The 15,223-nt window shown below is 35.0% G+C and overlaps 1 protein-coding gene across 1 annotated transcript in view; it reads right to left on the reverse strand.

The window, feature by feature from the left end:
* Positions 1-1,908: 1,908 nt before the first annotated feature.
* Positions 1,909-15,223, reverse strand: part of LOC135208559 (phosphatidate cytidylyltransferase, photoreceptor-specific-like) — a 36,679-nt gene continuing 23,364 nt past the window's right edge. The window contains 1 exon segment of the mRNA XM_064240877.1: positions 1,909-12,090. Coding sequence (XP_064096947.1) covers positions 12,004-12,090 — 87 coding nt within the window. The 3' untranslated portion in view covers positions 1,909-12,003.

A 15,223-nucleotide genomic window follows, 5' to 3' on the forward strand; every position in this document is an offset into this window, starting at 1 on the left:
TGCCTGCGGCAGTTGGAAGAGTCCACTGCTAGGGACCTGGTTCGTTTTTCGGGAAAATGTGGTTCTGTGCCCTCAGCTGCCTTCTTTGGTTCACCACATTACAATAAGTTATTTAGTATGGTTGCCGAAGGATTGATGTCGGTAAATCCAAATATTATCATCATTTAGATATCATGATCATAGGGTGATGTGGGTCTTTGTCCTTAGTCATCTTCCTCTCTTTTATCGTGGTCCAATAAGCATTTAGTGTGGCTGCAATGATGATGTTACCACTGCCAGGATTAATATTATAGAAATAGAGAGTGAGTCTTAACTCAGTCTCTTTTCTTCTACTTTTTATTCTAAATCTTTGTATGTTATTTAGCTCTTTCTCTTTGAAGTGCACCTATTTAAACTTTACATACTTCTGTTTTCTTCGGCTATCAGCGAGTCCCTTTCTTCTCCCTATGCTAATGTTTCCCTCTTTCTGGTTCTATCATTGTTACGAACTCCTTAGTTAATTCTAGCTCAGATGCATTTCTAACTCTTTGACTGTTATTATGTAACTACCTTATATCTTTGTTTTAAATGAACACAGTATAATTAGCCTCTCTCATTCCTTCTAAACACAATAGACATTAACATAATTGTGCAATATCAAGTATTGTACTGTTGTTCACTCACAAATATTACTTAATATATAAATCTAACATTAGTTGTACTTAGTATCATACATTACTATTAGAGTAATGAATGTTTTTCATACTATAATCCTCATAATCGACTTCTCACATACGTAACCAGAAAGTTTATATACTTGGGTAGTGGCAGGGCATGATTTCAATCTGCATTTTTGTGCTTGTACTGTGTATACAAACACTGTAAAACAGACAAAGTAGAGGTTTGTATATTTAATTGGACTGAGTGATTGTTATAAAGCACCCATTATCAGTAAATATTGATTCATAAAATATATGAAATGGTAACAAATATAAGATCTGCATTATAAAACAAAATCCTAAGATGATATTGTAAGTAAAGTCTACCACTGTAAGTAAATTACATTTTATTAAGGAATCCAGCTCCTAATGTAAACTGGAAAATGCTACTATGGTTAAAGTTTATTACATTTTATTAAGGAATCCAGCTCCTAATGTAAACTGGAAAATGCTACTATGGTTAAAGTTTACTTTTGGAGGCATTTTGGAGAGGGATAATGGAAACTCAAGTTGACAAGAATCAAAATGCACTTTTTACTTCAAGGATCACCTCATCTGTCCCAGTAGGTGTAAACAATAATATTCCTTATAAGAAAAATTACAGTAGTTTTTGGATGTAGCCTTCGAGCAAATCTTGATAGATAAAAAGCTTTTTTACATTTTTATTATTAGAGGTAGCTAATGCTGTGGATATTGTTTTTTTTTCTTTCTTTCTTTTTAACAGGACTTTGGTGAAGTGATCTCAGGTCATAGTACTGTAGAGTTATGGACCACTCTGCCAATTACCAATTATGACATTTGTTGATGCTAACATTTTGTTTGTATATCAAGTTCTCTTCAGAAGTTGTTGCAAAAGGTAGGACTATTTTTGTATTAAATATATGCTTGGTTTTGCATATCCTAGAATATTAAGGAAGTCAGAAGGCCAGAAGAAGCATGTTAGGTTGTTTGAAATCAATTGATTTATGAAAGTTTGCTCTGACATCCTAGCTATGTATGTTGACACATGGTCATACCCTTTTAATCACAAAAAAGTTTGGAAACCTATATGAATTCCCAAAAAAATTTAGAAAGAAGCGAAGGTTCCACAAAAGAAAAATAATTGTCAAGAATGAAGGGGAATATGTGCTATCTTTACAGTACATGACATTTTGCTGACAGGAATCCCACTTCAAATTCTTGTCTCAATAGGAGTATAAAGACAAAGCACAATGTTTCAGTACTTTATTGACCATAAGGGTATTATATACAACAAAATAAATATATCTTAATGGTTCTACAACAGGTAGGAAAACTAGCACATCTCAGTAACTACTATTTCACATAATGATTTGAAACATGGGTACCATACAAATTTTCGTAAATGCTACTGAAATTTCATCACTATTGCATGATACGTATAATAAATTTCATCTAATAAATCATTCACAAATCTACTAACAGACCATATTTTTAGTCATTCATCTCATATGTTCTGTAGAGAAAACAATAAATTAATTACATGTACACAAATCTTCACTTATAAAAGTAATAAATAAAGTCAACTAGTACCACAGTTTTTTGTTATAGTATTTCGGTTGATATTTGAGGACTACATGTAATGAAACGTTTTTAACACTAAGTACAATATCCAAAATGCTCTAAAATACAACAAATAACATATAAACTTTATCAACACTTCTTTGTGGTTTCACTGGTGTTTACCATCTTTATAACAGTGGCAAATATTAGGTACCAGTACTACTACATTTGATGTTATGTGCAAATCCTTCATGCACTGCTTATGAATATGCATGACAAAGTTATGTATAAAATTTTTTTAGCATACATTGGAACTCATAATGTCAATGGCTAAATAAGTTGAAGCCTTTCTGTGATCTGTGAGCTTGAAGATCAACTGGTTATCAGGTCAGTCTGGTTTGTGTAGTTATTCATGTTTTATTATTGAACAGATCAGTAGATCAAGGATTTCTTTTGTACAAAATTGTCAACTAATTTCACCGAATGATTGCACTGAACCTTCTGGAAGGGTGGTACAGTAAAAATTTCTCAGACTTGAATTACGTATAGGTTTCCTCAGCAACATTTTGCTGGCCCAAATAACAATAACTTGTGCTTCCCCAAGTAACACAACCTGGTTGGAGTGGCCATGTTTATTTATAATAATTGTTATAGTTCGTTTCATTTTCTTCAAGTCGCCAGGTTACAATAAAATGTTGCTTTAAGCTTTTGTATGTTACATAACATTTCATTAAACAAACTTAGTTAAATAAGAATCCTGAAATGTTATGTTCTTAATCTAAATGTGATCTTGAGAAACATAAAGACCAAAAAATTTATTTGCCTTCAACTGATGATTGGACTAACAAAATACTTTAAATGCTTCTAAAATTGTAAAGGCCTCAGTTTATAGGTTTGGATATAGGTTTTATTGTAAAAATTGGAAAAAGGTCCCACCCTTTTGGCTCTGAGGACTTGATATACTAAAAGATTGAGAAAAAAAAGTTACTATTACCATATTCGATGTTTAAATGTATTCTGATACTGTTTCAACCAAGCAAACAAGGGGTGATACTTTTTCAATTTAAGGAAGCCTGTAGTCAAGATGAACCAAAGCGCAGATGATAATAATGTAATATAATGAGGGAAGCTATTGAGCATGTAGTTTTTCAGTATATACTAATTATGGTACTGTATTTCACACCTTACACAATTAAAATGTTTTTCCAGAAGGCATCATTCTAGCCCTGTAGATATCGGGTAAACCAATTTATGTTGTGGTGTGTACTTGAATATTCTTCAAATTTGCATAACCTAAGTACGTATATATAAAATTTTTTTTTAACCAGACTACGTCCAAGTAAAAATTTTACACAGGGCTTGACCAGTGAGTTTTCTCTCTTGTGATAAAGTAGAATAATCTTTCGTATTTTATCTAATGAATTATAGCTTTATAAAATCTTCATAATTGGACAGAATGAAACTGAAAATATGAAAAGATTCTGATGCTTATTTAAAGAATTTTTCTCCAAAAACATTGGAAATCGATGTTTATGTATTGTGTACTTTCACTGCAGAATTAACCTTTCAGTATTATTACAAGTACAGTAGTTTTACATACCACTGAATCATTGTCTAATCTAGCTTTTCAATGAAGGGCCTACAGGCCAAGAGAAGAAACCCAATTGGTGTTAACATTACTTGTGTATGCTTAGTCTTTGTGAGAAGTTTTTAAAGGAGTTTCACATATTACAAGAAGTCAACAAAACGATAAAACTGTTAAATGAGTAACAATATACTGTACTGCATTAACCACTTTGCCACACTAAATTTATACATATTGAGAGGAGGGAGCTGGCAGAATTCAATTTATCTGCAAAAGTCAAACAAGCTACAGTCTATAGTATTTACATTTGAAGAGGACAGGGCTGCCCTATGTGTAACACAGCTACACAATATGAAGAAAGGTACACATATAAGTTGAACCATTTACAGTAGTACCATCTCTAAATAGAATAGGCTAAGTTTTGGCAACAAGGGTTTTTGCAAGGTCAGGCCATAAAATTTACAACATTCAACATATAAGTTCTATCTAGTATGCTATTCTATTAACACTTAAGATTAATTAATAAATGCTAAAGAAAACTGAAAATGCCCAAATTTCACATAGTAGCTGTTTGTCTCTTAACTCTTACCATTGCTTTTGTAATAATTATTTGGGAATTTGTAAAGCATAATTTTGTCGATGTTGTACAAATATTTTGATAATGTAATCTCAAGGTAATTATAAGAGAGAGCATGTCAAGTTACCAAAATGAAGAATCACAAATGTGTTATTTGGGGAATTTATAATTGTCCCCAAAATACCAAGGAATGTCTACAGTCCTGATTTCCTTAGCATTTATTTTGTTAATGCTGTAAAAACAAAGTCGGATGTGTTTCTACAGTTTTAAGAAATTGCACATATTGAGATATAACAAAATATTAACTTTTCTACTTAAAATCTGAGTCACATAAACTTCAAGGAGAGACAAGAAAAGAAAAAAGTAACTTTGTCACTATGCTAAAATGAAATAAAAAAGCAAATTCAAACATTACCATTGATGCAATATTGACAGACTGTTTACATTTAATATTTCAAATATTCAAACAAAGAAAGCATTAAAATAAAGACAATAAATGGCAACTTGTTGGCCATCAGAGGGAAACATTCAGATTATGTATGCATGGTTATTAGTGTCAATCAATAGGCCTTTTTTTAAAAATACAGAAGAAATCTATTGAACAGGTTTTATAACATTATCAGATGTAGGATACAGTAAAGAGCAACTACAAAACAAACTTTGATCTTAACTTCTCTAAAGATTATGGATGGAGTTTTGCGACCATGTCAATACAGAATTTAAATCATCTCAATTTCTGTTGATGAAATTCTAGTAACTGTGAAAGGATACAAAATCCCCGAAAATAATTTATTTTCTCATAATATCCATCCAGAACACAACATATATATCTAGACAATGGGTATTTTGGTGTACTCATCAAAATTTAATCTTGAAAAGAAAAGAAGTTAAGAGTTCTCTAAACAAAATACACTTATTTGACCTGTGATTTTGGTACTTCTCCCTCAAGTTAGGTGCCAAGAGTTGTTTGTGTGCTGGTAAATAAAAAAAAAAATAGCAGCTAATTAAGATGGTCACAGACCATACATTTGGTCTCTTGCCTTTGCTAGCCATCCTGACCAAGCAGATTGCCGGAGCTAATTTTCTATTCATGCAATTTCGAGTTGTTGGAGAACCAGCATCACAAACCTAATATATTGGCTTGGTCAGGGCATTAGGGCTATTCAGCTGCAGCAAGCTAAAGACTACAATTATATGGTAAAGTAAGTTCTTTTCTAAAAATAGATATGATGGTAATGACTCTTCTGGTTATACATATGGAAGATTTCAGTAATATTTATGAAAAGATAAAGTGACAAAATATATATTATTTTTCGGGTTAAATTTGGGGGCTGTTTAGACATTGCATTAGTAGCTAGGTACTGCCTAATTTTCAGCTTTTCTTCTAATAAATTTACTAGTGAAATGTGACAGTTAGAAACTTTTGCAGTTGCCCATTATACATTCATGAGTTAACTGTTTAATTCTGTGGTTTACAATATATTAAGGCTGTAGTACACAGCTAAAGAGACACAAAACATAATACTCAATACATTCAGGTTTCACTTTCCGAAGGCAACACTGTCGAGGATACTGATTTTGATAAAATCATTACCAGATAAAATATGGCTAGTAGGATAAACCAGGAAAAATCCCCTTATTGGCACTCCGTAAAATACCTAGTAACATGGCAGGAGAGTTAACAATGCAGCCACATTAAATGGAAAAAGTATGTTATGTCTCAAGGCTAAATCTTCCTGGAATGTTTCAAGTGAATTCTGCCACTCTAAAATCACAATTGACACTGGAGGTACTGTATTATATGCACAATCAGTGAAATGGCTTGGTAATCTCCTAAGCTTTTGTCAAAGACACATTTCCTTGTGCAATACAGTAATCATGTAACAAGCACCTAAAGTAAATTTGAAATTTCATAAATCCATATTCTGAGTACAGGATATAAATTTGTTGCACATTTACTTTGCCACTACTAAGGCTTACAACTGTCAGCATGTGATATCAAGTCCTTCATTCTATTTCCATAAAAAAATAAAATACTATTTTTATAGAATAGTCATTGGAAAGAAAAATATCCATATCATCCTCCTGTGAAAGGCTAAATATGTGACAAGGTGCTGTAAATGCTTAATACATGAAGTTTCAATGGTCTGTTTGCTTCAATACACTCTATTCAAAAGATGAGAAATCAGAATGGGCGAAACACTAATGGCCAAATGGGATTTTAAAAAATTAAGTAAAACAGGAAGGCTAAAGTAAATGTGCTTTGTGGGAATCAAATGTCAGTGGCAAGTTTAAGAACATTAATATTCATTATGTGTTCAAAAGAAATATGTCCTCTTTATGACCAGAATACATGACATACTTGTAGAAGCCTATATTTTATTGAAATATGAAAGAAGAAAAGTTAAACTTGGGTACTGAGCCATACTAACTATTGTCATGTAGTATCTGCTTCCTTTTGAATTATAAGTATTAGAAATATTTTGTTTCCTTTGGGAAAAGAAAGGAACTGACCCACAGATTTTTTGACATTAGCTGCTGCAACAGTGCATACAGTAATTGAAGATTTGCGTAGAAATTGTTTGTATATATTAATCACGACTGAAAATTAAAGTGAATTGGAGTAAAATCACCAAAATAAGAAAAATTAAGTTCTTATTCTGATAGGTAAAATAAGGCATCATACATTCAGTGACTGATATACTCAAAGTATGCAAATATGATGGAATGGAATGGAATGATAAGAACTTAAATGGGGCAATGTTTGTCAGATGAAATCCTGTCTACAATATGTGCCAATTCCAATGAAATGACTTCTTTACGCTTGAGGCCCCTTTTATTTTAAATAGTAATGTAATAAAAGAACAGTTTCATACAAAATGAATTAATTCATATAAACTGGAAAGAAACTCTAGATGAAAATTTAACCCCCGGACCAAAAATTTTTTCTAAACTAGGCTGAGAAGTTAGTCACACTGTTCCTTACATAAAAAGGAAAGTTACCTTACCAAAAATGATAGGTATTAATTTACAAGAAACTCATCAGTAGTTGGATGGAGCAGATTTTCAAAAATAAACTGCAAATAAAAAAGGAATATTTCTGACTCCAATACTGTTAATTGAACTATACAATTTTGGAAGATTGTGAAAATAAAAATAAACAAATTAAAGCAACGTTACACAACACAAATAACTAAATGAGAATCAAATAATAACAAGACATACCAGTTAATGTCACAGTATTATAGTTTAGAAACAACCTTTTTTAATGGCACCCTTATAGAAAAACCCAGACTGCAAGAGTGTGCCTACATCCAATTTTTTGTATAGAGAATTATTTCAGATCCTCATGAACACCAGTTTTTCTAAGAAAAAAAAAAGTACGTGTCATAAGCAGTATATGGCATAAAAGAAAATGAATGTGGCACTAAAACAAAACTTATAAAGTTTAAGGGAACAGTACATTGCAAATTGCCAGGGTGATGTTGCCTTTTGTAAAATCAAGGTGTCGCAACCACCTTGCAATGCAATAAAATAACCTAGACCATCCATCATGAAAAATTAAAGAACATCAGAACCTTTCCAGAACAAAAACGTGTTCCTGACACATGGTAGAGATGGGACCTTTTTAGTTGCAGTGCCCAGCCCAGAGATACCCTCAGACTTACAAAGGTATGACAACAAACCATCTTTCAAGGTCTGTCCCCTCCCCAACCCCCCCAAAAAAAAGCCTCTTGAGGCATTATGCATTGCAAATTAAAAACTGCGAATTAATTTGTGAGAGATATTGAATTATTACCTACCATCATGAAAAGAGACCATAGAAACAAAGCAATACCAACTATGACAACATACCATACGTATGTTAGTGCCCTCTGGCAGCCATACCAAAATTACCTCTGCCTCCCTGAAAGCCCTACCTCTTGAAAAAGGTAATCAGATGTTTAGTGCATCAAGAGTAAATGTGTAAGCCAGATTTTCATATAAACTTCATTAATCTACATCTTAAAATCACTTTCTCTGTAACTAAGTGGTGTGCATTTAAATTAAACTTTTAAGTGGCATATTCTTTTGCAAGCTACTTATAAAACTGCGTTGACTAGTACAGCTTTTTACACCCATTCCAGCTACATGGTATATGTATTAATAATCTATCTATATTATATGTAATGATTATGTCTGTGTCTTGTTTATGTTTAATGATCTTTATAAACTTTTTTATGTTTCTTTTTCCAGTAAAGGACTATAAAAAAAAAAAAAAAAAAATTTCCCCCCCCCCCCCCCCAAATCAATTCTGTATCTTTCCCTTTAACAGTTCAAAATTTAGTTAAAACTGGGGAGGGTACAGAAAGACTTTGGAATTGATTTGTGTCTGATTACATGCATGCATTAATTTTAGTGATATACTTTCATTAGATTAAATCCATGAAAGTACTGAATCTTGCTCATTTAATGAAATGTTGAGTAATAATGACTTCTGTGGGAATAGTATGTCAGTACCATTAAAAATTAATACACTCCTTGTGCTAGGAACCACTCCTCCAGAAAATGGAAAACATTGTTTTATCACTTAAATTTACCTTAAATATAATTTATTTTCCCTCTCAATATGGATAAATTCTCTGAGGACATATCAGTTAAGCGAGACATAAAAATCCAGCTAGATTGCATTAAAATAAAATATAGCCTTTTAGGTAAACGTTTCATAAAACCTCAGATAAATCCTTGGGCAACTTAAAACATGCTTCCAGGGCAAAATACAAAGATACTGGATTATGAGTATAAAATAAGGAGAGGTATGCAACTTCAAGAAATATGGAATCAAGCATATAAGACAGCAATAAAGATGTAGATATGTAAGGACTACCAAATGCACTTACCAATCTCAGTGCTATAAAATAACAGAACCATGCTTAGGGACAACTAATTTGAAAAAGTGCAAAAACAAATAAATTATGAAACATACAATCATAGAACAAATATAGCTAGGTGAAACTAGTATTACATGAAGAAAATATCATTTTACGTTTTAATAGTAACAAAAAAAATACTCTCAAGAACAATGCCTTCCAGGTAATAGAGATGCCAAATAAGGATATAAAATTACAAGTAAAAAACTGAATGTAAGACTGAAGGAATGTAAATGGTGCATAAAATTTCTCACTATTTAAAACAATTTCCAAACATCTTACAAGTAATTATGTAAACTACTACAAGGGAAGAATACAAATGACTATAGGGGAAGAATACACGAAAAAATATACCTAACAGTAATACAACTGTTACTAGTGACCAAGATTACCAGTACTCTCAGGTATCATATGATAAGTAAATTTTTGACATGTCAAAAGGAGTATTAAAAATCTGTAGCTTTCAGGAAGCTTACTAGGATCATTGCTAAGCATTACTGACAGCTTTGTCAAACAAATTTTCATACTATACATATAAAGTATTGTAATGGTCTTGGATTACAAGGTTACAATACTTCCTGATCACATGTTGGAATGTCTTTCATATTTATTAGATCAAAATAATGTACAGCAATAAAAAAATCAAAGATTTTTAGTGGATTGGGAAATGGCACCTAAAATTCTGTTAAATATTTGTACCTCTTGCAGCTTGAAGTACAGTACAAGGATCAATTACGATGCAATTTGAAAAATTGTCCAATAAAGTATGGCAAATAATCAACCCTGTCATATGTCTCCACCAAGTATTAAGGAACTGCTTCAGCATTACTCCATGAACAAAGGCATAACTAGTCAGTTCAGAAAGCATTGTCAGTTTACCTAGCGCAGTCATGACAAAATATATGTACAAGACATAATATGTGTAAGTAAAATTTGTATAAAATTTACAGCTTCTAAACATAAAATTAATGACGAAAGTTGCCTCTAAAGTGTGCTACAATAAGAATTAAAATCATAAATATAGAAAATACATACAAGTGACAAATAATTATTCTCTCAAACTTGACAACATACTTTGTCTCATAAAGTAGTATTGTAAAATAAATATAAATTTAATAATTATCTATGAAATGGGGAAGGGATGCTGTTGAATTATTTGAAAGAAGAGTTTGGGTTTATTACCATAGAAAGTTTTGTTTTTTGTTTCCATACAGCAACATGAAAGAAAAAGGTGATGATCATAATCTTACCTGAATACAGAAAGGAAAATGATTTGAATATTACTTAGTTTAAATGTACCCTGAAAAGAAACTGTCAATCTCACACCACTCTTTCACTTCTATAAAGAGCAGACATACAAAAAAGGAACAGTAAGCAAATTAATCACAATAAGTAAAGACAAGACCAACTGTCATATGGATAAATGCCATGTAGAGTATTAGAATACCTTGAGATATTAGGAAACCCTATTACATAATTCTGCTTACAGTGCATACCAAACAACATTCAATCTGATTTCCTATATTAGCAACAAACAGTGTTCCTATGACTTGTGAAAAGAATACAGCACACTAGTGAGGCAAAAACTGAGAGTGAAAGAAAGTGCATTCAATGTTTCACATTAACCCTAACAACTTGGATTGATGGACCTTTGCAAAGTGCATTTAGGCAATTTTAAACCACACTATTTGTGGTGAAATTGTTGTCATATCATTCCTATTCAGTCTCATGAAATGGAAAATATGTTTACAATATAAATTTTTCCCAAAAACTGGAAAGTATTTAATCATTATACTATTGTATATTATCAGCATAATCAAAGGTTATACAATAAACATATGTTTTAAAGACTGAAGCGATATTTTAATTTTTTTAATATGATGGCATGCTTTAACCACTTTTGTGCAATGCTCATTGAAATAACAGGCAATTTTTGGATTCCCTTTCCTTTCAAAAATTAATGCATGATAGTCTGAAAGTTGAATTATTTGATGTCTACTGTATATTTTGCAATGTTCATAAAATAAAAATAAGTTTCATCCGTATAAAAATATCAAACGGCTGTAAAAAATATCCTTTTTTTAGGCATGCTAGTAAATTAGGAATGAGGATCTCAAACTGATTAGAAGCTCAAAAGTAAACATGGCAGGAACTTGTGGTTCCCCCAGTGGGAAATTTGCAATCACCACCATCCACTACAAAGTAACAGGATGTTGCAGGCACCTAATGTTTTGATAACATTCCTAATGACTGCAACTACTAGATACAACACTTTACATAAAAGGGCACTGTAGTACACAGTACGCATTTAGTTATAAACTTTATAAACGAAAAGGAATTCTTTTATCATTCCCCTAACGAAAAGAAGTAATGTACACTAAAATAAAAGTTACATATGGTGTTTAAACAGCTTCCATCATTTGTACCTCGACAACACTTCAATCTAGAACTTCAATATACTTTAATAACAAATTCACTTTGTTGTAACTAAGATCAAATGTACGACACCTTAATCCTAAATGAGAAACTGGCTTTGCCTTTAAGACTGTTCAATGAAATCTTGTATAGTATATACTGTACTGTACCTCTCAAATCTAACAGCTCTTCTTTCAAAACACCTACACAGCTGGTCCACATTTTCTACCACAAATAAAAAGCTATACTAGGTATGGTTCACACTGAGAATGATTTATGGTTGCTAAATACCATGATTTATGGTTGCAAGATGCCACGAGCAATAAGGGAGTCTTGAAGCATATTGTACAGCTGAAGTTGCTGCTCAGGTTTCAACATATACACCTGTAATATAGAAAAAAGCACAGTCAAATTTATGTATTATATTCCACTCAATATAAAAAATTAAAGTACAAACATTAAAAAATGTTATTGTTATAATACAATTAAGTTTGTTCATACTTACCTGGCAGATATATATAATTAAGTGCCCACCCGCCTCCCCTCAGGAGACAGTGGCACTAGAAAATATGAATAGAAAATGGGAATGGTTCCTGATATCCGCCTCCCAGCGGCGGGAATGGGTACTACCACCTGGCCGCCCACTGCGTGTGCCGCGAGTTTTGAAATTCTGTCGGACTTCAGAGAATACAGCTATATATATATCTGCCAGGTAAGTATGAACAAACTTAATTGTATTATAACAATAACATTTTGTTCATGAAACTTACCTGTCAGATATATATATAGCTGAATCCCACCTTTGGATGGTGGGAAGAGACAGAATAGGATTTAGGAAACAAAATTAAGTAGATGATATACATCTTGGTTCCTCACCTGTTAGCATAGCTGACTTCGTGATTACTGTCACTTAAGCCTGCTTCTGCTTAATCAGAGTTGCCAGCGAGGTAGAGACCTGTAGTGCTGGTGCGGTCCGGATGATCTGTCAACGGGGGCGTGCCCACAACGTGACTAGACCATCGTACCATACATATGAGGGCTATGAAGCAACTGACCACCACCTGACCAACTAGACAAAACCCCATGAAAGCTAAACTAACAAATGGAAGATCTCCACTAAAGATCTAACCAACAACCAAAAACACAAAAATTAAAAACTAAACCTAACCTTTAACTAGGGGATAGGAAAAGAGCCACCTCCAGCCCCCAAAACTGTGTCTGCAGAAATGTATGGTCCTAGAGAATAACAGTTTTCTCGTATATTCGTTCTCACATCTCTTAAATAGTGTGAGGCGAATACTGAATTGCTCCTCCAAAAGGTGGCATCAAGAATGTCCTTGATTGACATATTCTTTTGGAAGGCAAGCGAGGTTGCGACAGCTCTGACTTCGTGAGCGTTCACTCGCAGGAGGCTCAAATCAGTCTTCTGGCAAGATGAATGAGCCTCTTTTATAATGTCCCTTAGAAAGAAAGCCAAAGCATTCTTTGATAAAGGTAAATCAGGTCTCTTCACTGAGCACCACAAATTACCTGAGGGACCTTGTACCTCCTTCGTTCTGTGTACATAAAATTTGAGAGCCCTGACAGGGCACAGGACTCTCTCTGGTTCTTGGCCCACTAAGTTCGTCATTCCCTTTATTTCCAAGCTCTTGGGCCAAGGGTTAGACGGGTTCTCATTTTTGGCCAAGAACGTGGGACTCAAAGAGCAGACAGCGTTATCACCTTTGAAGCCCACATGTTCACTAATGGCTTGAATTTCGCTAACTCTTCGCCGTCGCCAGAGCCGTTAGGAAAAGAGCCTTTCTCGTCAAGTTCCTAAGAGACGCTGCGTGGAGAGGCTCGAAAGGACTTGACATCAAATGTCTTAGAACAACATCTAAGTTCCAGGAAGGAGGCCTCGTCTGAGGTATCTTTGATGTTTCAAACGATCTCAAGAGATCGTGAAGATCTCTGTTGTCAGCAAGATCTAGGCCTCTGTGCCGAAAGACTGCTGACAGCATACTTCTATATCCCTTGATGGTTGGGACTGCCAACTTCTGCACATTCCTCAAGTAGAAGAAAGTCGGCTATTTGGCTCACAGAGGTCGTGGAAGAGGAAATTCCCTCCCTTCTACACCATGCCCTGAAGGAAGCCCACTTTGATTGGTAAACTGCACACGATGAAGCCCTCCTTGCGTTGGCGATCGCTTTCGAAACTGTTTTAGAAAAACCTCTCGCTCTGGCCAACTTTTCGATAGTCTGAACGCAGTCAGACACAGAGCGGAGAGGTTTTTGTGATACCTTTCGAAGTGGGGCTGTTTGAGTAGAACTTTCCTCCAGGGTAGCGTCCTTGGGAAGTCTACAAGGAAGGACATTACCTCCATGAACCAATCTCTTACAGGCCACATCGGGGCGATCAGGGTCAACCTCGTCCCCTCTGACGCCGCAAACTTTCTCATGACTTCCCCCATGATCTTGAACGGTGGGAAGGCATACAGATCCAAGTCTGTCCAATCCCAGAGCAGGGCGTCTACAGCGACCGCTCCTGGATCCAGAACAGGGGAGCAATAAAGAGGAAGCCTCTTTATCCTCGACGTTGCAAAGAGGTTGACCAGAGGACGTCCCCATAACTTCCACAGCTCCTGACAAACGTCCTGATGCAGAGTCCATTCTGTCGGCAGGAGCTGATCCTGTCGACTGAGAAGATCTGCTCTGACGTTCTGGACTCCTGAGATGAATCTCGTAAGGATCTTTACTCGCCTTGCACTTGCCCACAGCAGAATCTCCCTCGCTAGGCAAAACAGAGGTCGGGAGTGTGTTCCTCCCTGTTTCCTTAAGTACGCCAGGGCTGTGGTGTTGTCCGAGTTGACCTGGACAACTTTGCATGCAACCTTCTCTTTGAAGAACTGTAGCGCTAGAAAAATCGCTGCTAGTTCCTTTAGATTTATGTGCCAGGACACCTGTTCCCCCCTCCAGGTGCCTGACACTTCTTCCCCTCCTAGTGTTGCTCCCCAGCCCGAAATTGACGCGTCGGAAAACAACACTAGGTCGGGGCTCTTAAGTTTTAGAGATAAACCCTCTCGAAACTTCTCTGGATCGAGCCACCATCTTGAATGGTTCTTTACCGACTCGGAGATCTTCAAGGTCGCATCTAGATCTTCCTTGACCCTCCATTCTTCTGCAAGGAAAAACTGGAGAGGCCTGAGGTGCAGTCTCCCCAGGGAAACAAACTTTTCCAGTGAGGAAATGGTCCCCAGCAGACTCTTCACTCCCTCGCCGAGCAAGTTTCCTTCCCTAGGAAGGCTGAAACTTTCTCTAAGCCTTGCTGCTGTCGTTCCTGGGACGGAAACGCCCGAAAAGCCACTGAATCCATCTGAGTCCCCAGATACACGATGGACTGTGTCGGGGTCAGATGCGACTTTTCGAGGTTGACCAGAAGTCCCAGGGACTTCGCCAAGGCTAACGTGAACTGAAGGTCCTTCAGACACCTCTCCTCTGAAGACGCTCTGATGAGCCAATCGTCGAGATAGAGAGATAC

This window comes from Macrobrachium nipponense, chromosome 35, assembly GCF_015104395.2.
Source record: "Macrobrachium nipponense isolate FS-2020 chromosome 35, ASM1510439v2, whole genome shotgun sequence".
Classification (NCBI taxonomy): domain Eukaryota; kingdom Metazoa; phylum Arthropoda; class Malacostraca; order Decapoda; family Palaemonidae; genus Macrobrachium; species Macrobrachium nipponense.